The sequence below is a fragment of the Salvelinus namaycush genome, chromosome 28, assembly GCF_016432855.1.
Source record: "Salvelinus namaycush isolate Seneca chromosome 28, SaNama_1.0, whole genome shotgun sequence".
NCBI lineage: Eukaryota > Metazoa > Chordata > Actinopteri > Salmoniformes > Salmonidae > Salvelinus > Salvelinus namaycush.
In genome coordinates, this window is record NC_052334.1 from 3,544,365 (window position 1) to 3,571,244 (window position 26,880).

General features: G+C 45.9%; 1 protein-coding gene across 1 annotated transcript in view; it reads left to right on the plus strand.

Annotated features, from left to right (window-relative positions):
- LOC120023723 (synaptosomal-associated protein 25-B-like) overlaps positions 1-26,493 on the plus strand; it is a 49,009-nt gene extending 22,516 nt beyond the window's left edge. The window contains exons 3-7 of the mRNA XM_038967790.1: positions 7,434-7,482; positions 20,745-20,862; positions 25,820-25,939; positions 26,081-26,225; positions 26,431-26,493. Of these exons, the coding sequence (XP_038823718.1) occupies positions 7,434-7,482; positions 20,745-20,862; positions 25,820-25,939; positions 26,081-26,225; positions 26,431-26,493 (495 nt within the window). The remainder of the gene's footprint in view (positions 1-7,433; positions 7,483-20,744; positions 20,863-25,819; positions 25,940-26,080; positions 26,226-26,430) is intronic.
- The last annotated feature ends 387 nt before the right edge of the window (positions 26,494-26,880 follow it).

The following is a 26,880-nucleotide window of genomic DNA, read 5'->3' on the forward strand; positions in this document are numbered from 1 at the left end:
TTACATGGACTCTGTCATATAATAAGTTACATGGACTCTGTCATATAATAAGTTACATGGACTCTGTCATATAGTAAGTTACATGGACTCTGTCATATAATAAGTTACATGGACTCTGTCATATAATAAGTTACATGGACTCTGTCATATAATAAGTTACATGGACTCTGTCATATAATAAGTTACATGGACTCTGTCATATAATAAGTTACATGGACTCTGTCATATAATAAGTTACATGGACTCTGTCATATAATAAGTTACATGGACTCTGTCATATAATAAGTTACATGGACTCTGTCATATAATAAGTTACATGGACTCTGTCATATAATAAGTTACATGGACTCTGTCATATAATAAGTTACATGGACTCTGTCATATAGTAAGTTACTCAATGGACTCAATCTGTGTGCAATAATACTGTTGAACATGATTTTTGAATGAGTACCTCATCTCTGTACACCACACATAATGTTATCTGTAAGGTCCCTCAGTCGAGCAGTGAATTTCAAACACAGATTCAACAACAAAGATCAGAGAGGTTTTCAAATGCCTCACAAAGAAGGGGACCTATTGGTAGATGGGTAAAAATTAAAAGCAGACATTGAATATCCCTTTGAGCATGTTTTTTTTACCCCTTTTTTTCTCCCCAATTGGTAGTTGCAGTCTTGTCTCTTCGCTGCAACTCCTGTGCGGACTCGGGAGAGACGAAGTTCAAGAGCCGTGCATCCGCTGAAACACAACCCAACGAAGCCGCACTGCTTCTTGACACAATGCACACTTAACCCGGAAGCCAGCCACACCAATGTGTCAGAGGAAACACCGTACACCTGGCAACCGTGTCAGATTGCACTGCGCCCGGCCCTCCTCCAGAAATCGCTGATGTTCAATGGGACAAGGACATGCCGGACAAGCCCTCCCCTAACCCGGACAACGCTGGGCCAGTTGTGCGCCACCCCATAGGTCTCCCGGTCACGGCCGGCTGCGACAGAGAATGGACTCGAACCCAGAATCTCTAGTGGCACAGCTAGCACTGCGATGTAGTGCTTCAGACCACTGCGCCACTCAGGAGGCCCCTGTGAAGTTATTAATTACACTTTGGATGGTGTACCAATACATCCTGTCACTGCAAAGATACGGGGGTCCTTCCTAACTCAGTTGCCGGAGAGGAAGGAAACTGCTCAGGGATTTCAAATGAGGCCAACGGTGACTTTAAAACAGTTACAAAGTTTAATGGCAGTGATAGGAGAAAACTGAGGATGGATCAGCAACATTGTAGGTACTCCACAATACTAACCTAATTGACAGAGGGAAAAGAAGGAAGTCTGTACAGAATAAAAAATATCCCAAAACATGCGTCCTGCTTGCAACAAGGCACCAAAGTAATACTGCAAAAAATGTGGCAAAGCAATTCACCTTTTGTCCTGGATACCATTTTTTGGGGGGAGACAAATCCAACACAACCCTACTGAGTATCACTCTCCATTTTTCAAGCATAGTGGTGGCTGCATCATGTTAGCGGGGCCAGAAGATTTACCAGAATGTAAACTCAGAGCATGTGCAGACCAACTGGCAAGTGTCTTCACTGACATTTTCAACCTCTCCCTGACCGAGTCTGTAATACCTACATGTTTCAAGCAGAACACCATAGTCTCTGTGCCCAAGAACACCAAGGTAACCTGCCTAAATGACTACTGCCCAGTAGCACTCACGTCTGTAGCCATGAAGTGCTTGGAAAGGCTGGTCATGGCTCACGTCAACACCATCATCCCGGAAACCCTAGACTCACTCCAATTCACATACCGCCCCAACAGATCCACAGATGAAGCAGATCTCAATCGCACTCCACACTGCCCTTTCCCACCTGGAAAAAAGGCACACCTATGTGAAAATGCTATTCATTGACTACAGCTCAGCGTTCAACATCATCGTGCCCACAAAGCTCATCAGTAATCTAAGGACCCTGGGACTAAACACCTCCCTCTGCAACTGGATCCTAGACTTCCTGACGGGCCACCCCCAGGTGGTAAGGATAGGCAACAATACATCTGCCATGCTGATCCTCAACACGGGGGCTCCTCAGAGATGCGTGCTCAGTCCCCTTCTGTACTCTCTGTTCACTCATGATTGCACGGCCAGGCACGACTCCAACACCATCATTAAGTTTGCTGATGACACAACAGTGGGAGGCCTGATCACCGACAATGATGAGACAGCCTACAGGGAGGAGGTCAGAGTCCTGACCGTGTGGTGCAAGGACAACAACCTCTCCCTCAACGTGATCAAGACATAGGAGATGATTGTGGACTACAGGAAAAGGAGGACCGAGCACGCCACCATTCTCATCGACGGGGCTGTAGTGGAGCAGGTTGAGAGCTTCAAGTTCCTTGATGTCCACATCACCAACAAATTAACATTGTCCAAGCACACCAAGACAGTCGTGCAGGGGCACGCAAAGCCTATTCCCCCTCAGGAGACTGAAAAGATTTGGCATGAGTCCTCAAAAGGTTTTACAGCTGCACCATCGAGAGCATCCTGTTGGATTGCATCACTCCCTGGTATAGCAACTGCTCGGCCTCCGACCGCAAAGCACAGCAGAGGGTAGTGCGTATGGCCTACATCACCGGGACCAGGCTTCCCGCCATCCAGGACCTCTATACCAGGCGGTGTCAGAGGAAGGCCCTAAAAATTGTCAAAGAATCCAGCCACCCTAGTCATAGACTGTTCTCTCTGCAACCGCACAGCAAGCGGTACCGGAGCGCCAAGTCTAGGTCCAAGAGGCTCCTAAATAGCTTCTACCTCCAAGCCATAAGACTCCTGAACAGCTAATCAAATGGCTACCCAGACTATTTAGCCCCACTATTGTGATTTACTGCTGCTCTTTAATCATTTGATATTCTTATCTCTTACTTTTTTTTGTTAGCTTTTCACTGTAAGGTCTACCTGTTGTATTCGGCGCATGTGACAAATAAATGAACCTGATCGAACATCTCTGGAGAGACCTGAAAATAGCTGTGCAGTGACGCTCCCCATCCAATCTGACAGAACTTGAGAGGATCTGCAGAGAAGAATGTGAGAAACTCCCCGAATACAGGTGTGCGCGCCAAGCTTGTAGCATTATACACAAGAAGACTTAAAGGGCCTGAATATTTACGTAAATGTGATATTTCAGTTTTTTTATTTTGTAAAAATTTGCAAACATTTCTAAAAACAGTTTTTCTTTTTCATCATGGGTGTAGATTGATGAGGGAAAAAATGATTTAACCTCTCTGGGAAATGTGGGACGGTAGCGTCCCACCTGTCCAACATCCAGTGAAAATGCAGAGCGCCAAATTCAAATAAATTACTCTAAAAATTTAACTTTCATGAAATCACACATTCAATATACCAAATTAAAGCTACACTTGTTGTGAATCCAGCCAACGTGTCAGATTTTAAAAATGCTTTACGGCGAAAGCAAACAATGCTATTATCTGAGGATAGCACCCCAGCTAACAATCACAGACCATCATATTTCAACCTTCCAGGCGCGACATAAAACGCAGAAATAAATATATAATTCATGCCTTACCTTTGACGAGCTTCTTCTGTTGGCACTCCAATATGTCCCATAAACATCACAAATGGTCCTTTTGTTCGATTAATTCCGTCAATATATATCCAAAATGTCCATTTATTTGGCGCGTTTGATCCAGAAAAACACTGGTTCCAACTTGCACAACGTGACTACAAAATATCTCAAAAGTTACCTGTAAGTGTTGTGCAAATATTTCAAACTACTTTTGTAATACAACTTTAGGTATTTTTGTTACGTAAATAATCGATAAAATTGAAGACGGGATGATCTGTGTTCAATACCGGAGGAAAACAATGTGTAGCATGCTTTCTGGTCACGCGCCTCTAACAAACAGTACACTTCGCTGGAGCCTCATTCTGAACATGGCTACTTCTACATTTCTCAAAGGAAAAACCTCAACCAATTTCTAAAGACTGTTGACATCCAGTGGAAGCGATAGGAACTGCAGGAAGGTCCCTTAGAAATCTGGATTCCCAATGAAACCCCATTGAAAAGAGAGTGAACTCAAAAAAAAAATATGAATGGTTTGTCCTCAGGGTTTTGCCTGACAAATACGTTCTGTTATAGTCACAGACATGATTCAAACAGTTTTAGAAACTTCAGAGTGTTTTCTATCCAATATTACTAATAATATGCATATATTAGCATCTGGGATTGAGTAGGAGGCAGTTTACTCTGGGCACACTTTTCATCCAAACGTGAAAATGCTTCCCCCTATCCTAGAGAAGTTAATCATTTTTAGAATATGGCTGTAATGTAACAAAATGTGGAAGAAGTCAAGGGGTCTGAATACTTTCCGTATTTAAAGTGTCTTAAAAGGATGTTGGGTCACCTTGAGTTGCCAGAACAGTTTCAATGCGCCTTGGCATAGATTATACCATAACATCCATTTTGTATCTCTCATTTACTCAAGTGTTTCCTTTATTTTGTTAGTTACCAGTTGACTACAGTCGGGAAAGCAGCCATTTACTCAAGTGTTTCCTTTATTTTGTTAGTTACCAGTTGACTACAGTCGGGAAAGCAGCCATTTACTCAAGTGTTTCCTTTATTTTGTTAGTTACCAGTTGCCTACAGTCGGGAAAGCAGCCATTTACTCAGGTGTTTCCTTTATTTTGTTAGTTACCAGTTGCCTACAGTCGGGAAAGCAGCCATTTACTCAAGTGTTTCCTTTATTTTGTTAGTTACCAGTTGCCTACAGTCGGGAAAGCAGCCATTTGGGCAGCATGCGAATCAAATATATCTCTCTCTCTCTCGGCTGGGCTGCATACACAATAGGGTCTTGTATATAGGGTGATGATAAAGCCTTTCTGTTAGACATTTAATCCATTTTGAACCTCTTACCCTGGCAATTTGAGTGTTAAAGTCATGGGTACACTAGCAATGGCTGCTAGTCCTTACTTGAGTATGAGTACACTAGCATGGCATGGGTATACTAGCATGGCTGCTAGTCCTTACTTGAGTATGAGTACACTAGCATGGCTGCTAGTCCTTACATGGCTGCTAGTCCTTACTGCTAGTCCTTACCGCTAGTCCTTACTGTTAGTCCTTACTGCTAGTCCTTACTGTTAGTCCTTACTGCTAGTCCTTACTTGAGTATGAGTACACTAGCATGGCTGCTAGTCCTTACATGGCTGCTAGTCCTTACTGCTAGTCCTTACTGCTAGTCCTTACTGCTAGTCCTTACTGCTAGTCCTTACTGCTAGTCCTTACTTAGTCCTTACTGCTAGTCCTTACTGCTAGTCCTTACTGTTAGTCCTTACTGCTAGTCCTTACTGTTAGTCCTTACTGCTAGTCCTTACTGCTAGTCCTTACTGTTAGTCCTTACTGTTAGTCCTTACTGCTAGTCCTTACTGCTAGTCCTTACTGCTAGTCCTTACTGCTAGTCCTTACTGCTAGTCCTTACTGTTAGTCCTTACTGCTAGTCCTTACTGTTAGTCCTTACTGTTAGTCCTTACTGCTAGTCCTTACTGCTAGTCCTTACTGCTAGTCCTTACTGTTAGTCCTTACTGTTAGTCCTTACTGCTAGTCCTTACTGCTAGTCCTTACTGCTAGTCCTTACTGCTAGTCCTTACTGTTAGTCCTTACTGTTAGTCCTTACTGCTAGTCCTTACTGCTAGTCCTTACTGCTAGTCCTTACTGCTAGTCCTTACTGCTAGTCCTTACTGCTAGTCCTTACTGTTAGTCCTTACTGCTAGTCCTTACTGTTAGTCCTTACTGTTAGTCCTTACTGCTAGTCCTTACTGCTAGTCCTTACTGCTAGTCCTTACTGTTAGTCCTTACTGTTAGTCCTTACTGTTAGTCCTTACTGCTAGTCCTTACTGCTAGTCCTTACTGCTAGTCCTTACTGCTAGTCCTTACTTGAGTATGAGTACACTAGCATGGCATGGGTACACTAGCATGGCTGCTAGTCCTTACTTGAATGGGAATCTATGGATTATATTTCTATGGTTGTTTGCAGTTGTCTGTTTGCCTTTTGTGAATTTCAAAATACATTTGCGGGAAAAACGTACAGTTTGGAAAGAGAAGACTAATCTGTCTGTTGAACTAACAGAAATAACAAACAAAAAAACAAGTGCATCTGCCATCACCATGACTAGTAGCCTATGGCTTCATCTTCCTCATTAGGTGAGTCAGTGTGCCACTGGAATCACAAACACCTGTGGTGGGCGAGAGTGCTCCACCATATGGCTTCCTAATGCACTACGTTTGGACAGAAAGGCTTTATCATCACCCTTCTGTTGAGGCTACTACATGATACTCTAATGTTCCCTATACCCATCATGCGGTTGCTACAACCTAGCCTATGAGTGAAAGTTTACAATGTAGGTGCACACAGGTCTAGAGAAAAATTTGAGATGACAGACAGTGACATATGGACAGACAGTGACACATTCAATATTGCCTTGCATACTCTTGCCTGCATCTAGCTTATCTAGGGTGTAATTGGACAATTTCAGCTATTTTCATCCCCGTTTCGTTTGCTTCCATTTAAGAAACCTTTTTCAACAGAATCGGAGGAATGAAAACACACCTGATCACACATAAACACAGTTCACTTTCATATCAGCCACGTTGTATTCACTCTAGTCTCTACGTACTCTCCTCCTCTCACCTTTTCCATTCAATTGAGACATTACTGTGCAGCCGTATTCATCGACCTGGCCAAGGCTTTCAACTCTGTCAATCGTCACAATCTTATCGGCAGACTAAACAGCCTTGGTTTCTCAAATGACTGCCTCGCCTGGTTCACCAACTACTTCTCTGATAGAGTTCAGTGTGTCAAATCAGAGGGCCTGTTGTCCGGGCCTCTGGGTGCCACAGGGTTCAATTCTCGGGCCGACTCTTTTCTCTGTATACATCAATGATGTCGCTCTTGCTGCTGGTGATTCTCTAATCCACCTCTACGCAGACGACACCATTCTGTATACTTCTGGCCCTTCTTTGGACACTGTGTTAGCTAACCTCCAGACGAGCTGCAATGCCATACAACTCTCCTTCCATTGCCTCAAACTGCTCTTAAATGCAAGTAAAACTAAATCCATGCTCTTCAACCAATCTCTGCCAGCACCTACCCACCCGTGCAGCATCACTACTCTGGATGGTTCTGACTTAGAATATGTGGACAACTACAAATACCTAGGTGTCTGGTTAGACTGTACACTCTCCTTCCAGACTCACATTAAGCATCTCCAAACCAAAATTAAATCTAGAATCTTATTTTGCAACAAAGCATCCTTCACTCATGCTGCTCGACTTTGGTGATGTAATTTACAAAATAGCCTCCAACACTGAACTGCTTGATATCACTGCTGACCTATCCCCCCCCTCTTTTCTTCTGACCCGGGGTGTGCAGAGTAAAGATGCCGGTATCAGGACTCTGGTTATGCTGGATGAGCAGGGAGGTAAGTCCTTATAGAGACACAATATTACACTCTAATATTGGACAACTGTACATGACTATATACACTAAATGTAATGTACTATGCTGTACTACGCCGTAATGTACTGAACTCTATTTGCATAGTGCTAGTATACTATGTGCAGTTAGAAAGGTAGAAGCACCAGGGATTTTAAATTGTTATTTCTGTAATATATAATGTCTGAACTGTTTGCTGTCTTGCTTGTATCTTTGTCTTATAAGAGGTATAGTACATTTCCTCAGTAGACAGTAACAATGAGCTGTAGTATTGAGGTTAACTGCTTGTTGACTCAATAGCGTATCTGAGAAAAAGCACAGTTACAAGAAACTTGTGGCCCTGCGGTTCAGAGGTGAAGTTGTTAGTTGATAGCAAATCCTCTTTACTGAGAGGACACACTGATCAGTTATACTGGTAATGACAAAACATCTCATTTACATGCACTCAAACAGGACAACATCTGTAGAATCCCTGGGTTAAGGCTTTGGTTAAGGAAATGGAACCTTGTGGAAGTGGATCAGATGGTTGGTTAGGCAGGAGAAAAAGCTTGATAGTACTGATTCCTAGTGGCTGGTGACTTTAATGCAAGGAAACTGAAATCATACAATGCTCTCCCTTTCCCTCCATTTCACAAATCTGACCATAACTCTATCCTCCTGATTCCTGCTTAGAAGCAAAAACTCAATCAGGAAGTACCAGTGACGTGTTCAATACGGAAGTGATCAGATGATGCAGATGCTAAGCTACAGGACTGTTTTGCTAGCACAGACTGGAATATATTCCGGTACTCATACAATGGCATTGAAGAGTATACCACATTAGTCACCAGCTTCATGAATAAGTGCATCGACGAAGTTGTACACACGGTGACCGTGCGTACATATCCCAACCAGAAGCCATGGATTACAGGAAACACCTGCACTGAGCTAAAGGCTAGAGCTACCGCTTTCAAGGAGTGGGATACTAATCCTGCAAATCCTGCAACGCCCTCCGACGAACCATCAAACAGGAAAATTGTCAAAACAAGACAAAGATTGAATCCTACTACACCGGCTATAATGCTCGTTGGATGTGGCAGGGCTTGCAAACTATCATAGATTACAAAGGGAAACCCAGCCACGAGCTGCCCAGTGACGTGAGCCTGCTAGAGGAGCTAAATGCCTTCTATGCTTGCTTCGAGGCTAGCAACACTGAACCATGCATGAGAGCACCAGCTGTTACGCACAACTGTGCGACCATGCTCACTGTAACCGATGTGAGGAAGACCTTTAAACAGGGTAACATTCAGACAGATAACCAGGATGCCTACTCAGAGCATGCGCTGACTAGCTGGCAAGTGTCTTCACTGACATTTTCAACCTCTCCCTGACTCAGTCTGTAATACTTACATGTTTCAAGCCAACCACCATAGTCCCTGTTCCCAAGAATTCCAAGGTACAGGTCTAAATTACTTTGAAAGGCTGGTCATGGCTCACATCAACACCATCATCCCAGACACCCTGGACCCACTCCCTGGGCCACCCCCAGGTGACACATCAGCACATCCACCACGTTGACTTTCAACACAAGGCAGGAGAAGCAGCTTGATAGTACTGGTTGGTTAGGCAGGAGAATCAGCTTGATAGTACTGGTTGGTTGGTTAGGCAGGAGAAACAGCTTGATAGTACTGGTTGGTTAGGCAGGAGAAACAGCTTGATAGTACTATTTGGTTAGGCAGGAGAAACAGCTTGATATTACTGGTTGGTTAGGCAGGAGAAACAGCTTGATATTACTGGTTGGTTAGGCAGGAGAAGCAGCTTGATAGTACTGGTTGGTTAGGCAGGAGAAGCAGTTTGATAGTACTGGTTGGTTAGGCAGGAGAAACAGCTTTATATTACTGGTTGGTTAGGCAGGAGAAACAGCTTTATATTACTGGTTGGTTAGGCAGGAGAAGCAGCTTGATAGTACTGGTTGGTTAGGCAGGAGAAGCAGTTTGATATTACTGGTTGGTTAGGCAGGAGAAACAGCTTGATATTACTGGTTGGTTAGGCAGGAGAAGCAGCTTGATATTACTGGTTGGTTAGGCAGGAGAAACAGCTTGATAGTACTGATTGGTTAGGCAGGAGAAGCAGCTTGATAGTACTCGTTGGTTAGGCAGGAGAAGCAGCTTGATAGTACTGGTTGGTTAGGCAGGAGAAGCAGCTTGATAGTACTGGTTGGTTAGGCAGGAGAAACAGCTTGATATTACTGGTTGGTTAGGCAGGAGAAGCAGCTTGATAGTACTCGTTGGTTAGGCAGGAGAAGCAGCTTGATAGTACTGGTTGGTTAGGCAGGAGAAACAGCTTGATAGTACTGGTTGGTTAGGCAGGAGAAGCAGCTTGACAGTACTGGTTGGTTAGGCAGGAGAAACAGCTTGATAGTACTGGTTGGTTAGGCAGGAGAAACAGCTTGATAGTACTGGTTGGTTAGTTAGGAGAAGCAGCTTGACAGTACTGGTTGGTTAGGCAGGAGAAGCAGCTTGATAGTACTAGTTGGTTAGGCAGGGGAAGCAGCTTGATAGTACTGGTTGGTTAGGCAGGAGAAGCAGCTTGATAGTACTAGTTGGTTAGGCAGGAGAAGCAGCTTGACAGTACTGGTTGGTTAGGCAGGAGAAGCAGCTTGACAGTACTGGTTGGTTAGGCAGGAGAAACAGCTTGATAGTACTGGTTGGTTAGGCAGGAGAAGCAGCTTGATAGTACTGGTTGGTTAGGCAGGAGAAGCAGCTTGATAGTACTAGTTAGTTAGGCAGGAGAAGCAGCTTGATAGTACTGGTTGGTTTGGCAGGAGAAGCAGCTTGATAGTACTAGATGGTTGTATTAGGTTATTTCTCTTGTCAGGTTCTTACCTTTATGTTGACCTCAATTGCTTCCATTCAGAATATAAAGCAGACTGAGGAGTTTAACTAAGTAGATCTCCTTCTTCAGGAGGTCTACTCCTCATTAGACCTCTTCAGTTGTACGGACATCAGCTCTTCAGTCATGGTTGTCTCATGGCAGTAAGAAAGACAGTCCCAGTCCCACCACTGAATAATGTTAGTATGGTATAGAACTAGACCGTTACATTGTAACAGAAGCACAGTCTTTCTAAAGCATTCACAGCCCCTTCAGCATTCATTTGGACACAATGCAGTGTTTCAACATAAATATATTTTGTTGAACACATTTTATGCCTCTCTGACATGTGGAGAAAGCAGTCATATCAGCTCTGTTCGTGGTATTTACATCTCCAACGTTCAGTGTGTTGCTTCCTCCCAGGTTCTATCAAGGCAGGGGTTTAATTTGTGTGTTCAACTCCATGGGACGGCTTCCTGCCCCCAGCTCGGTTCCACACGTCACTGAGGTACCTAATAGGCCTGTCAGTGGAACATATAGCCTTTCTCTCTGGCTTCCTGAGTAATGGTACTAACATCCCGCTCGCTGCAACCGCCAAAACCACAGAGCAATCAATTCCCAGATTTAAATTACCTCAGCACCAGAGAGCCTAGAACCAGATGTCAGTGTTGAAGAGATTCCACTTCCAGAGAGCCTAGAACCAGATGTCAGTGTTGAAGAGATTCCACTTCCAAAGAGTCGAACACCAGGTGCCAGTGTTGGAGAGATTCCACCTCCAGAGAGTCTAGAACCAGCTGTCAGTGTTGAAGAAATTCCACTTCCAGAGAGTCTAGAACCAGGTGCCAGTGTTGGAGAGATTCCACCTCCAGAGATTCTAGAACCAGGTGCCGGTGCTTTTTGTAAACAGGACCTGGTGTAGTGACTTCAGAACTGATCTGATTGGCTATCCCAACTGTTACCATTGATTAGTTTAGGGTAGTCTTCCACCCTCTGATTGGTCAGAGTGGTGTTGTGTAAAGATGCCCCTCTCTTTCTCTCTCTCTCACATTCCCCCTCTTCTCTAATCCCTCACTTTCCATGGGATTACCTGGGGAGGCTACTTGTTTGTGTGGCAGTGTTGTTGGGGGCGACAGAGGCGTCAGAGAGGATAACAATACTGTTCCCACTATCTGTCTGACTGGCAGACTGCAGATGGTCACACTACAGAGAGTGCGAGAGTGAGAGAGTGAGAGGGAGAGAGGGAGAAAAAAAAGAGCTGAAAAAGAAAGACACTGAAAATGTAGAAGGGAGAACGAGAAGGAGCCAGAAAGAACAGAATCAGTCTAGAAGTCTAGTTGACTGCTCCACATCTAGTTCCCTATTTCATCTTGTGTCTGTGTCCATTCTGTGTCCAGTGACCAGAGACATGTGTATCTGTCTCAAACATTGTGAGTTGTTTCCACATTGCCACAACCCAGGGATTGTTTACAAATGTTCACACATCAACTAGCAAGCCACCCCAGCCATGAATTCCCTTACCCTGCCTTGCATGTGCCACAGACCACTCCCCTCTCCCCCTGGACCCACTCCAGGTAGATGTTGACCCTAACTACAGGTCTAGGATCAGAGTACCCACAATGCTAACCCAACACACCATTTAAGGAATCAACCAATATCTGACTCTGTATCAGTGGTTTAGGGAATGAACCAATATTTGACCCTGTATCAGTGGTTAGAGCAAGCTCTTGGGGTGAGGTCATTACTGTTGCTACCCAACTTAGATATTATTCAAACATTCTGTTTGCATCCCCCATAATGCTTTTCACCTCATCCACTGCTTCACAACACTTGTTCAGTTCATCTACACCCCTCCTTCACTCATCCTGTTTCTCTCATCTGTCTGTTTATCTCTCTCTCTCTCTCTCTCTGTCCATCTCTCTCTCTCTCTGTCTCTCTCTCTTTCTATATATATATATATATGCTGTCAGGACCCGGTGCGAGAAACAGTCACTAGTAATCGTCAGAACCCAGAAGATGAGGCAGACACAGCAGTACTAGAGATGGTGATTAATAAAATAACAAAATCTTCAGGCAAAGAAACTAAATCCACAATGTCCAAACATAAAGCCAAGAAGCACAAAATGGATATCCTCCAAAAAACACAGAAACTCCACAAAGTGGTAAAAACAGCAGGGAAAAACAAACCTCAAAATACTACTCAAAAATACACAAGAACTAAACCAGAGAACCTCTGGAAAATCCAATAAGAGAATCATATGTTCAGAACAAGGCTTGGGCTGGGGCTGGGGGCTAACATACAAACACTGAGCAAGGAACTGAGGAACACACAGGGTTTAAATACTAACAAGGGAATGACACACAGGTGCAAACAATAATTCGAGCAAGGAAAAACAAAAGGTACAAAAAAGGTGCAATGGGGACATCTAGTGACCAAAACCTGAACAGTCCTGGCCAAAACCTGACAGAATCCCCCTCCTAGGAACGGCTCCTGACGTTCCTACCAGCCTTCTCAGGGTGGAGGGTCCTGAACTGACGAATGAGGTCAGGGTCCAGTATGTCCTTGGCAGGAACCCAGGAGCGCTCCTCGGGACCGTAGCCTTCCCAGTCCACCAGATACTGCCAGGACCGCTGCACCTGGCGGGAATCCAGTATCCGGTGGACGGTATAAGCCGACTGGCCACCGATGACACGGGGCGGAGGGGGAGGTCTGCCTGCCGGGATAAGGGGAGAAAAAACAACAGGTTTCAATAAAGAAATGTGAAATGTTGGATTGATCTTAAGGGATCTGGGTAAGTGCAGGCGAAAAGTAACGGGATTGACTCTCCTGGCAATCTTAAAGGGACCGATGAATCTCTGGGACAGCTTGCGAGACTCCACCCGTAGCGGTAAGTTCTTTGTTGAGAGCCATACTCTCTGGCCGGGGTACAGGGTAGGACCGGGACGGCGACGTCTGTTGGCTTGTCGTTGGTACTGCTGTGAGGAACGCAGAAGATTAAGACGTGCCTTCTTCCACGTAAGCCGACAGCGTCTGATGAACCTCGAGGCTGAAGGCACTCTGACTTCTGCCTCCTGGTCCGGGAACAAAAGAGGAGCATAGCCAAACTGACACTCATGCGGGGATATACCAGTGGAGGAGGAGCACAAGGTGTTGTGCGCGTACTCGGCCCAAACAATGAAGGATGACCATGTGGACGGGTTGTTGGAAACCATACATCTGAGGGTGGTTTCCAGCTCCTGATTCATCCTCTCAGTTTGGCCGTTGTACTCCGGATGGTACCCTGAAGATAAACTGGCCGTGGCCCCTATGAGTTGGCAGAAGGCCTTCCAAAACCTTGAGGCGAACTGGGGACCTCTGTCGGAAACCATATCTTGCGGAATGCCAAAGACTCGGAACACATGGTTAATCACCAACTCAGCTGTTTCCTTGGCAGAAGGTAATTTGGTCAAGGGAACAAACCTGGCCGCCTTAGAAAACCTGTCGATGATGACTAGGATCGTAGTATTACCATGGGACGGAGGAAGGCCAGTAATAAAGTCCAACGAGATATGGGACCAGGGTCGGTGGGGAATAGATAAAGGGTGAAGGAGTCCTTGAGGGCGGAGGTGAGAAGATTTGCCCTGGCAGCACACGGAACAGGCCTTGACGAAAGTGGCAACTTCTTCTTTTATGGTGGGCCACCAGAACTTACGCTGGATGAACTCCAAGGTGCGACCTACGCCCGGGTGACAGGTGAGGCGAGAGGAGTGCCCCCACAGAAGGACTTGGGACCTTGCTGCCTTGGGAACAAACAACCGATTGGCAGGACCTCCTCCAGGGCCCGGTTCGATGGCTTGAGCTTGTTTCACGGTATCCTCCACTTGCCACGAGATCGGAGCCACGATCTTAGCAGCAGGAAGGACAGTCATGTCAGTATCTTCTCGAATGGCAGGAGAGTAGATTCGTGACAAGGCGTCCGGTTTGAGATTCTTCGACCCGGGTCTATAGGTGAGGATAAACTGAAATCGGCTGAAGAAAAGAGACCATCGAGCTTGTCTGGAGTTCAACCGCTTCGCCTGCTGGATATACTCCAGATTTTTGTGGTCCGTAAGCACTTGAAACGGTTGAGAAGCCCCCTCGAGCCAGTGTCTCCATTCCTTCAATGCCATCTTAACCGCTAGGAGTTCACGATCCCCCACATCGTAATTCCTCTCGGCCGGGGTAAGCCGGTGAGAGAAGAAGGCGCAAGGATGAAGCTTCTTGTCTTCACCCCTCTGAGACAGGACAGCTCCAACACCAACCTCTGATGCGTCTACCTCCACCACAAAAGGTTCATCCGCCGTTGGTAGTGTCAGGATGGGAGCAGAGAGGATGCGCTGCTTGAGTCCTTGGAAGGCCGTCTCAGCTTCTCTTCCCCACAGAAACCTTGTGTTGCCACCCTTGGTTACAGCTGAGAGAGGGGCTGCCACCGAGCTGAAGTTCTTGATGAACTTGCGGTAAAAGTTGGTGAAGCCCAGGAAACGCTGAACTTCCTTAACGGACTTGGGGGTGGGCCAATCCGCTACCGCCCCTACCTTCTTGGGGTCCATCTGGACTCGACCGGGTTCCACTATAAATCCCAGGAATTGTACTCGAGAGGAATGGAATTCACACTTTTCCGGCTTAACGTACAAGTGGCTGTCTAGGAGGCGTTTGAGCACTTGTCTGACATGCTTAGTGTGTTCTTGAAGGGAGCTCGAAAAGATGAGGATGTCATCCAAGTAAACAAACACGAAGATGTTAAGCATATCCCTAAGCACATTGTTTATGAGCGCTTGGAACACAGCCGGGGCGTTGGTCAGGCCGAAGGGCATCACCGAGTATTCGTAGTGACCAGTAGGCGTGTTGAAAGCGGTCTTCCACTCGTCCCCGGGTTTGATCCGCACAAGATGGTATGCGTTCCGCAGGTCAAGCTTAGTGAAGACAACTGCTTCCTGGAGCAGCTCAAAGGCTGTGGCCATAAGGGGTAGCGGGTAGCGGTTACGGACGGTTATGGCATTGAGTCCCCGGTAGTCGATGCAAGGTCGTAATCCACCGTCTTTCTTGGCCACAAAGAAAAACCCTGCTCCCGCCGGCGAGGTAGATGGACGCATGAGGCCTGCTGCCAGAGCGTCCTTGATGTAGGTATCCATAGCAGCTCGTTCGGGAGGAGAAAGGGAAAAGATCCGACCCCTGGGAGGGCAGGTCCCCGGAAACAGGTCGATGGTGCAATCGTAAGGTCTATGGGGTGGTAGTTTGGTGGCCCTCTGTTTGCTAAATACCGGTTTGAGGTCATGGTAACACTCGGGAACTCGGGACAGGTCGATGGATTCTAGAGACTCGGGAGGGGAACTCGGGGAACTCGGGAAGATACAAGTGGCTTGGCACGTAGAACCCCACTGCTTGATAGTGCCCACAGACCAGTCGATGTGAGGGTTATGGCTGTGAAGCCAGGGGTAACCAAGGACGAGAGGGAACTCGGAACAGGAGATCAGATGAAAGTTCATCACTTCCTGGTGTTGGGAAACTGAAAGTGGCAAGGGGGTAGTGGCACGAGTGACAAGTCCAGATCCCAAAGGGCTTCTATCCAACGTAGTAACCCTTATGGGGTCACTTAGAGGTTCAGAAGGAACGCCATTCTCCTTCGCCCAGACCCCATCCATGAAGTTACCTGCGGCTCCAGAGTCTACCAAGGCTTGAAGAGGAAACTCGTGGTCGTCCCAGGAAAGGGTAACTGGAATGAGCAGGCGGGAGTTGGATGGATGGGAGGAGGTTATGTTTCCCGTTACAGTCCTCCCAGGCCTGCACGGGAGAGTGCGTTTCCCTGGAGCCCGGGACACGTGGAGCGGAAATGGCCCGGTTTGCCGCAATATAGACAGCATCGCTCCCTCATCCGGCGGTCTCTCTCAGCCTGGGAGATGCGTCCAACCTGCATGGGTTCTGGTGGAGCCAGCGAGGATAAAGGTGGAGACTCGGAGCTGGAACCGATAGGAGCTAGGGTGAGAGGTCTACAGTTGAGTTCTCTCTCTCTCAGACGCTGGTCTATGCGCGAAGCCAACTTGATAAGGGACTCGAGGTAGTCCGGTGGTTCCCGAGTGGCCAGTTCATCTTGGATGGTGTCAGAAAGACCCTTCAAAAAACACACTGTGAGCGCCTCGTCGTTCCAGCCACTTGCTGCTGCCACAGTGCGGAACTGGGTGGCATAGTCCGTCACGCTGCGCCGACCTTGGCGGAGAGTCAGGAGCTGTTTGGCTGAGTCAGGGCCGTTGGTAGGACCTTGAAACACTCGCTTGAATTCTTCAGCAAAGGTAGAGTAGCTGGCACAGCAGGGACTTTGGGCATCCCACACAGCAGTAGCCCAGGCTAGGGCTTTTTCCGACAGCAGGGTGATGATATATGCTATCTTGGACCGGTCGGTGGGAAACGACGATGGTTGTAGCTCAAAGGAGAGAGAACATTGGGTGAAAAACCCCTTACAAACACTCGGATCACCTGAGAACCGTTGGGGAGGCGGCAGACGAGGTTCAGCCAGGGAGTTAACTGCCAGGGGCACTTGAATCTGATGAACTGGAGCAGAAGCGGTTGCCGGGGAAAGTCGATCAGAAATCTGCTTTATGGAAGTCAGCATCTCTGACAGAAGTTGAGAATGTCTAGCCACTAAGGCCTCTTGCTGAACCAGAGCAGCTTCGTGGCGTTGGACAGTCCCCTCATGGTGGGACAGGATGGAACAAAAATCCTGGGTACTGGCTGCCTCTGGGTTCATTATAATGGCTCAGTGTTTCTGTCAGGACCCGGTGCGAGAAACAGTCACTAATAATCGTCAGAACCCAGAAGATGAGGCAGACACAGCAGTACTAGAGATGGTGGTTTAATAAAAGAACAAAATCTTCAGGCAAAGAAACTAAATCCACAATGTCCAAACATAAAGCCAAGAAGCACAAAATGGATATTCTCCAAAAAACACAGAAACTCCACAAAGTGGTAAAAACAGCAGGGAAAAACAAACCTCAAAATACTACTCAAAAATACACAAGAACTAAACCAGAGAGCCTCTGGAAAATCCAATAAGAGAATCATATGTTCAGAACAAGGCTTGGGCTGGGGCTGGGTGCTAACATACAAACACTGAGCAAGGAACTGAGGAACACACAGGGTTTAAATACTAACAAGGGAACGACACACAGGTGCAAACAATAATTAGAGCAAGGAAAAACAAAAGGTACAAAAAAGGTGCAATGGGGACATCTAGTGACCAAAACCTGAACAGTCCTGGCCAAAACCTGACATATACACTGCTCAAAAAAATAAAGGGAACACTTAAACAACACAATGTAACTCCAAGTCAATCACACTTCTGTGAAATCAAACTGTCCACTTAGGAAGCAACACTGATTGACAATACATTTCACATGCTGTTGTGCAAATGGAATAGACAAAAGGTGGAAATTATAGGCAATTAGCAAGACACCCCCCAAAACAGGAGTGATTCTGCATGTGGTGACCACAGACCACTTCTCAGTTCCTATGCTTCCTGGCTGATGTTTTGGTCACATTTGAATGCTGGCGGTGCTCTCACTCTAGTGGTAGCATGAGACGGAGTCTACAACCCACACAAGTGGCTCAGGTAGTGCAGTTCATCCAGGATGGCACATCAATGCGAACTGTGGCAAAAAGGTTTGCTGTATCTGTCAGCGTAGTGTCCAGAGCATGCAGGCGCTACCAGGAGACAGGCCAGTACATCAGGAGACGTGGAGGAGGCCGTAGGAGGGCAACAACCCAGAAGCAGGACCGGTACCTCCGCCTTAGTGCAAGGAGGTGCACTGCCAGAGCCCTGCAAAATGACCTCCAGCAGATCACAAATGTGCATGTGTCAGCATATGGTCTCACAAGGGGTCTGAGGATCTCATCTCGGTACCTAATGACAGTCAGGCTACCTCTGGCGAGCACATGGAGGGCTGTGCGGCCCCACAAAGAAATGCCACCCCACACCATGACTGACCCATCGCCAAACCGGTCATGCTGGAGGATGTTGCAGGCAGCAGAACGTTCTCCACGGCGTCTCCAGACTCTGTCACGTCTGTCACATGTGCTCATGTGCTCAGTGTGAACCTGCTTTCATCTGTGAAGAGCACAGGGCGCCAGTGGCAAATTTTCCAATCTTGGTGTTCTCTGGCAAATGCCAAACGTCCTGCACGGTGTTGGGCTGTAAGCACAACCCCCACCTGTGGACGTCGGGCCCTCATACCACCCTCATGGAGTCTGTTTCTGACCGTTTGAGCAGACACATGCACATTTGTGGCCTGCTGGAGGTCATTTTGCAGGGCGCTTGCACAAAGGCGGAGGTAGCGGTCCTGCTGCTGGGTTGTTGCCCTCCTACGGCCTCCTCCACGTCTCCTGATGTACTGGCCTGTCTCCTGGTAGCGCCTGCATGCTCTGGACACTACGCTGACAGACACAGCAAACCTTTTTGCCACAGTTCGCATTGATGTGCCATCCTGGATGAACTGCACTACCTGAGCCACTTGTGTGGGTTGTAGACTCCGTCTCATGCTACCACTAGAGTGAGAGCACCGCCAGCATTCAAATGTGACCAAAACATCAGCCAGGAAGCATAGGAACTGAGAAGTGGTCTGTGGTCACCACATGCAGAATCACTCCTGTTTTGGGGGGTGTCTTGCTAATTGCCTATAATTTCCACCTTTTGTCTATTCCATTTGCACAACAGCATGTGAAATGTATTGTCAATCAGTGTTGCTTCCTAAGTGGACAGTTTGATTTCACAGAAGTGTGATTGACTTGGAGTTACATTGTGTTGTTTAAGTGTTCCCTTTATTTTTTTGAGCAGTGTATATATATATATATATATACATATACTCTGTCCCAGTAACCTAAATTGGTTAAAATAAGTATTTTCAACGTTTTGTCAATGTCTTTTCAAACTAAAAAATGCATATTTTCTACCCTAAACACGTCTTGTCAACATCTTGTGCTCATAGGGGTGCTCTCTTTCCTAGGCCCTAGCAGTTTGAGAATGAGAGAGGCTATTTTGTATTGGAATCCAGCCTTTCTGTCTTTTACTGTCTCTTCGTCTGTCTATTGCTCTCTCTCTCTCTCTCTCTCTCTCTCTCTCTCTCTTGCTCTCTGTCAGCTGTCATACCTCTCGGTATCTCTTTCTCTCTAAAACATTATTATAAGTTGTTTAAATGCACTGGCTTTAATGCTGTGAGTCTGAAAGTGTGGCCCAGAGGCAGTGTTCGGGAGCATCAGACCTGCCTTATTCTCACTTGTTGAATAGGCTAAATTCCACATTCTCTTAACATCTGATCATAGGCTACATTCCACATTCTCTTATCATCTGACCATAGGCTAAATTCCACATTCTCTTAACATCTGACCATGGGCTAAATTCCATATTCTCTTAACATTTGACCCCAGATTGATCTATTCTTGCAATTGTAGAATATGACATTTCAAATTCAGCTCACGAAGTAGTTTGTATGTAGTAGAATACTTTTTCAAAGTAACTTTAGTTCAGTAAACTATACTTTTTTTTTTTTTATAAGGGTAGCTTTTGTGTAGCTTACCTTCTTCCAGTGCGAAGTAATAGGTAGCTTGGTAAACTACATTTTCAGAGTAGCTTCCTCAACACTGCCCAGTGGTCAGGGAAGTAGGCTAATCATTGAACGGGCTACTGGTTCAAATCACCGCTGAAGCACAAACTACTGTTAATCAGCTGAATGATTCCATGTGTTAAACTAAATAGAAAGCAATGGAAGTTCGGATGGGAAGTGCCTGTCTAGTAAACATGTATACAAATACATCTACAGTACACTGTCTCTATTGACAAAAGAATCAGGTGAGTATAGCCTATTAGTGTGATACTACAGTTTAAACCTACGTCTATGTCACCATTGACCTCCTCTATTAGCCTCTGGTGTGATGACAGAACCCCTGCTTTCCTGGTACATCTTTACAATGCATCTTACTTCTTGCATCGCATTATGGTTGTGTTTGATAGGCTGTAGCTTAGAGCGCAATCATCAATCCGATTCATTTCACTGCTCTCATTACCTTTGTCCTCACCAGAACAACTGGATCGGTTTGAAGATGGCATGAACAAGGTCAACCAAGACTTGAAGGAGGCCGAGAAAGATATGAAGGGTTTAGGGCAATGCTGTGTCCAATTATGTCCATGTGTTGCCAAGTAGGTACCGGTGGCGACGGGCCTGTGTGGTGTTGGTAGTGCTGTCCAATGTCTGTCTCTCGTCACAGTCAATGTCTCTTTTTGTCTCCTCTCCTTTGTCCTCCCGTTCCCCTTCTTCTTCTCTTTTCTTTCTTCTTCTTTTTGTTTTCAACGTGCTCTCGTTCTTTGTGGGGGAAAATTGACTTGTGTTGATAATCAGAGCAACTGGAGCGGATCGAGGAGGGGATGGACCAGATCAATAAGGACATGAAGGATGCAGAAAAGAATTTGAACAATCTAGGGTCTCTCTGTGGTCTTTGTTCATGTCCCTGTAACAAGTAGGTGCAGCCTGCATTGCCTGACTGTCTGCCCACCTGCCTGCTTGCCTGCCTGCCTGCTTTGATGTCTTAACTAGTGTGCATGCTGCTTCCACCTGCACTTTGACCTGGAGAGAGAGAGAGAGAGAGAGAGAGAGAGAGAGAGAGAGAGAGAGAGAGAGAGAGAGAGAGAGAGAGAGAGAGAGAGAGAGAGAGAGAGAGAGAGAGAGAGAGAGAGAGAGAGAGAGAGAGAGAGAGAGAGAGAGAGAGAGAGAGAGAGAGAGAGAGAGAGAGAGAGAGAGAGAGAGAGAGAGAGAGAGAGAGAGAGAGAAATAAATAGAGATCGCGTTTGTGAGTGTGCGTGTGAGCTTGATGCATGCTAGTCCATTGTAACACTTTCTCCTTCAAAAAAAATCACCCGTACATACATACAGCCCATACATCCACACGTTCCGTAATATTCTTACGAGGCAGTAGGCCTACAGTACGATTTAGCATGACCAGATTACTGCTGTTGTTTGTACATCAGTCATGTGCATGAACATGCTGCTCAACGCTTTCTATGCGAATACATGACAGTCACATACACACACACAGACACACAGCAACAGACACACACACAGACACACACACACACACAGCAACAGACACACACACACACACACACAGACACACACACACACACACAGCAGCAGACACACACACACACACACACACACACACACACACACACACACACACACACACACACACAAACACAGCAACAGACACACACACACACAGCAACAGACACACACACACACACACAGCAACAGACACACACACACACACACACACGGCAACAGACACACACACACACACACACACACACGGCAACAGACACAGAGTTTTGTCTTTTATCAGATATCCAAGTCTGTCGCTGTTGCATTCACCATATAGTGTTACATGGTGTTTGTTGGACATATACAGACCTTGGACAGGGACACACAATGCAATAGATAAAGACCACTCATTTGACCCATTCCTACCAACAAGAACAATGACGATCGTTTATATTCGAAACAAACTGCTAATGATCTTATGTTTGTTTTGAGATTTATGCATCTAACTTTGAACTTTACATTGAACATATATCTTCTAAAGCTCAAGTTAAGTGTTCAAATCTCAAGTCAGAATTGGGGTTCCTAAGATGATAGACCTAGGACCTACAGTATGTTGTTGTGTGTACGGTTCATGTGTGTTGAAACAGGAGGAACTGAAGCATTTCAGGAAGGTCAGTTTATGTTCACAAAATTGTGAAATTTAATTAGTATTTAGAAGTCACGTACACTACATGGACAAAAGTATGTGGACACCTGCTCATTGAACATTCTCATTCCAAAATCATGAGCATTAATATTGAGTTGGTACCCCCCCCTTTGCTGCTATAACAGCCTCCACTCTTCTGGGAAGGCTTTCCACTAGATGTTGGAACATTGCTGCAGGGACTTCCATTCAGCCACCAGGGCATTAGTGAGGTCAGGCACTGATGTTGGGTGATCAGGCCTGGCTCACAGTCTGCGTTGCAATTCATCCCAATGATGTTCGATGGGGTTGAGGTCAGAGCTCTGTCAAGTTCTCCGATCTCAACAAATAATTTTGTGCACATTTTTTATTTTATTTTTTGGGTACTTTTTCCCCTTTTTTCTCCCCAATTTCGTGATATCCAATTGGTAGTTACAGTCTTGTCCCATCGCTGCAACTCGGGAGAGGTGAAGGTTGAGAGCCATGCCTCCTCCGAAACACAACCCCACCAAGCTGGACTGCTTCTTGACACACTGCTTGCTTAACTCGGAAGCCAGCCGCACCAATGTGTCGGAGGAAACACCGTACAGCTGGCAACTGAAGTCAGCGTCCATGCGCCCGGCCCACAACAAAGAGTCGCAAGAGAGAAATGGGACAAGGACATCACAGCAGTCCAAACCCTCCCTTAACCCGGATGACGCTGGGCCAATTGTGTGCCGCCTCATGGGTCTACCGGTCACGGCCGCCTGCAACACAGCCCGGGATCGAACCCGGATCTGTAGTGACGCCTCTAGCACTGCGATGCAGTGCCTTAGACAGCTGCGCCACTTTGGAGGTGACAAACCATTTCTGTATGGACCTCGTTTTGTGCATGCGGGCATTGTCATGCTGAAATGGGAAAGGGCCTTCCCCAAACTGTTGCCACAAAGTTGGAAGCACAGAATCGTCTAGAAAGTAATTGTATGCTCTAGAGTTAAGATTTCCCTTCCCTGTAACTAAGGGGCTTTCCCTGACCATGAAAAACCGCCCCAGACCATTTAGCGTTCTCCTGGCATCCGCGGAACCCAGATACATCTGTTGGACTGCCAGATGGTGAAGCGTGATTCATCACTCCAGAGAACGTGTTTATACTGGCAACGAGCTTAACACCACTCCAGCCAACGCCTGGTATAACGCATGGTGATGTTAGGCTTGTGTGCGGCTGCTCGGCCATGGAATCCCATTTCATGAAGCTCCCAACGAACATGCTGACGTTGCTTCCTGAGGTCAGTTTGGAACTCGGTAGTGTGTGTTGCAACTGAGGACAGACGATTCTTACGAGCTACACGCTTCAGCACTCGGCGGTCTCGTTCTGTGAGCTTGTGTGGCCTACCACTTCGATGCTGAGCCGTTGTTGCTCCTAGACGTTTCCACTTCACAATAACAGCACTTACAGTTGACCAAGGCAGCTCTAGCAGGGCAGAAATTTGACAAACTGACTTGTTGGAAAGGTGGCATCCTATGATGGTGCCACATTGAAAGTTACTGAGCTCTGCAGTAAGGCCATTTTACTGCCAACGTTTGTCTATGGAGATTGCATGGCTGTGTGCTCGATTTTATAGACCTGTCAGAACGGGTGTGGCTGAGGTAGCCGAATCCACTAAGTTGATGGAGTGTCCACATACTTTTGTATATATAGTGTACCTCTTCTCAAGACAATTTGCCATCATAGGAATAGTTTATATTTCAAAGCTATTGTTTTATGCACATTTAACTGCTGTAGTGCGCTACAATCAAAAATGTCTATAAAGTCCAAGTGATTTTAAACCGAACTTGACTTCCTAGAATGTTTTTCTTTCTCTTTATTGTACAAGACAGGTGTGTGTGTGTGTGTGTGTGTGTGTGTGTGTGTGTGTGTGTGTGTGTGTGTGTGTGTGTGTGTGTGTGTGTGTGTGTGTGTGTGTGTGTGTACATTATGTGCATGTGTGTGTGTGTGCGTGCGTGTGTATGGTTATGGGGTGTGAATGAATAGTACCTAAGGAACCACTGCAAATCCAAACTATGGCCTCTGAGTCATGTTCTGAGGCAAATGCCTTTTCTGTGTCCATAACATAATGTCCATATCATTATGTTCATTAGTGTTGTCTATGTATTTTCCTTTACTTACAGTTGCGGGCACCAAAAAGCTATATCTTTTTATTTTACATATATATATTATTTAATTTTTTACAAATGATCACTTGCACCGTGTTACACACACATTGCAGTAATGATTCTGCTACCACCACGGCATGAGCTAACTTTTTAGTGTCCCGCATCTGAAAAAAATGTAAAAATAAACGTTACTTTTATCATATGTATTTATTTATCTATATCCATGTCGTTCTGTAATTCAGTATCATTAACTATCATGTTCTGGTTTTATTTCTGATTGTGATCTAAACTGTTTTCCTCCAGAAACCAGAGGGTGTGGATATGATGTGTCTCCCTGTCTGTCTTCCTGTCTGTCTCCCTGTCTGTCTCCCTGTCTGTCTTCCTGCATGTCTTCCTGTCTGTCTTCCTGTCTTCCTGTCTGTCTTCCTGTCTGTCTTCCTGTCTGTCTTCCTGCATGTCTTCCTGTCTCCCTGTATGTCTTCCTGTCTCCCTGTCTGTCTTCCTGTATGTCTTCCTGTCTGTCTTCCTGTCTGTCTCCCTGTCTGTCTTCTTGTCTCCCTGTCTGTCTTCCTGTATGTCTTCCTGTCTGTCCCCCTGTCTGTCCGTTGGTGTCGGTCTGTGTTGTCTTCTGCTCGGTGTTCTGTGTGTTGATTGTGTCTGTGTTGGTGGGAGGGTTTATGTCTCCTCCATCTACAAGTCTATAAAGGACCCCTTTCTATCAACCACATAGACACAGTAAATACACTAGAATTAAATTGATCAGTAGGCCTACTCGAATCCGTTATTCATTGATAGACCTAACATATATAATATATATATATATATATATATGTGTCCCGAATATATCCTTGGTATGCTGTGTTGGTGGGCTGCCTTAGATATCATTGATATGCTGTATTGGTGGGCTGCCTTAGATATCATTGGTATGCTGTATTGGTGGGCTGCCTTAGATATCATTGATATGCTGTGTTGGTGGGCTGCCTTAGATATCATTGATATGCTGTATTGGTAGGCTGCCTTAGATATCATTGATATGCTGTATTGGTGGGCTGCCTTAGATATCATTGATATGCTGTGTTGGTGGGCTGCCTTAGATATCATTGATATGCTGTATTGGTGGACTGCCTTAGATATCATTGGTATGCTGTGTTGGTGGGCTGCCTTAGATATCATTGATATGCTGTGTTGGTGGGCTGCCTTAGATATCATTGATATGCTGTGTTGGTGGGCTGCCTTAGATATCATTGATATGCTGTATTGGTGGACTGCCTTAGATATCATTGGTATGCTGTGTTGGTGGGCTGCCTTAGATATCATTGATATGCTGTGTTGGTGGGCTGCCTTAGATATCATTGATATGCTGTGTTGGTGGGCTGCCTTAGATATCATTGATATGCTGTATTGGTGGACTGCCTTAGATATCATTGGTATGCTGTGTTGGTGGGCTGCCTTGCTGTCACTATGCATGGCTATTATCATATTTATATTACATCAAATTACAGTTTACATGCACACACACTGACTCACCTACACAGACCCTGACTGGTACGTGTCCCTGCAGGATAAAGGGTGGGGGCCAGGCGTGGGGGGCCAACCAGGATGGAGTAGTGAACAGCCAGCCAGGGGCCCGTGTGGTGGACGAACGTGAACAGATGGCAATCAGTGGGGGCTTCATCCGCAGGTGAGTGTGTTCATGTATTAGTAAGAGTGTGTGTGTGTGTGTGTGTGTGTGCGTGTGTTCGTGTGTGCATGCGCGTGCGTGCGTGCGTTCCCTCTGTAACTCCGAAGCTAGTTTCATGGAATATCCGATGTGTGTTTCCAGGGTAACAGACGACGCCCGGGAGAATGAGATGGATGAGAACCTGGAGCAGGTGGGCGGGATCATCGGTAACCTGCGTCACATGGCCCTGGACATGGGCAACGAGATAGACACCCAGAACCGGCAGATCGACAGGATCATGGACAAGGTAATGTCCATTATGTTGACGATGACAAATCAATCAATCAATACATTTTCAGTGTTAACGATTGGCAGCCCATCCTTGAGTTGACAATCCAAAAATATTTATTGATTGGTAGTTGATTGCTTGAATGACTTCATATCATCAGCTGATGTAAGAAGGGCTATATAAATACATTTGATTTGATCTCAATTCTCTCTCTCTCTCTCAGGCTGATTCCAACAAAACCAGGATTGATGAAGCCAACCAGCGCGCCACAAAGATGTTGGGCTAAGCTGCAGAGACAAGTGCTTTAAACCCCTGACCCCAAAACCCCCACCGTCACCCCTGCACCCCTCTCAAGCATGTCATGGGGTGGTGCAAACATGCTTTTATAATGGGACTTTTGCTGCGTTCATAACCAAGTGGGAAGGTGGTATTTACCACATAAGACTGGAAAGAAACCCACTTGAACGCCCCTCCAACTGGTAATTACTAGTGGGAAACACGTCTATCATCCCTGAGCTTCCACTTCTCCCACATGGTGACGTCACCTACTAAGGAAATTGCCTCTATAACAGCATTTTCGGCAGTTAAATGTAACAAAAAACATTATTTATAAAAATACATATATTAATATGATTTTTGAACACTTTACAAGCATGATATTTTACTTTATGGT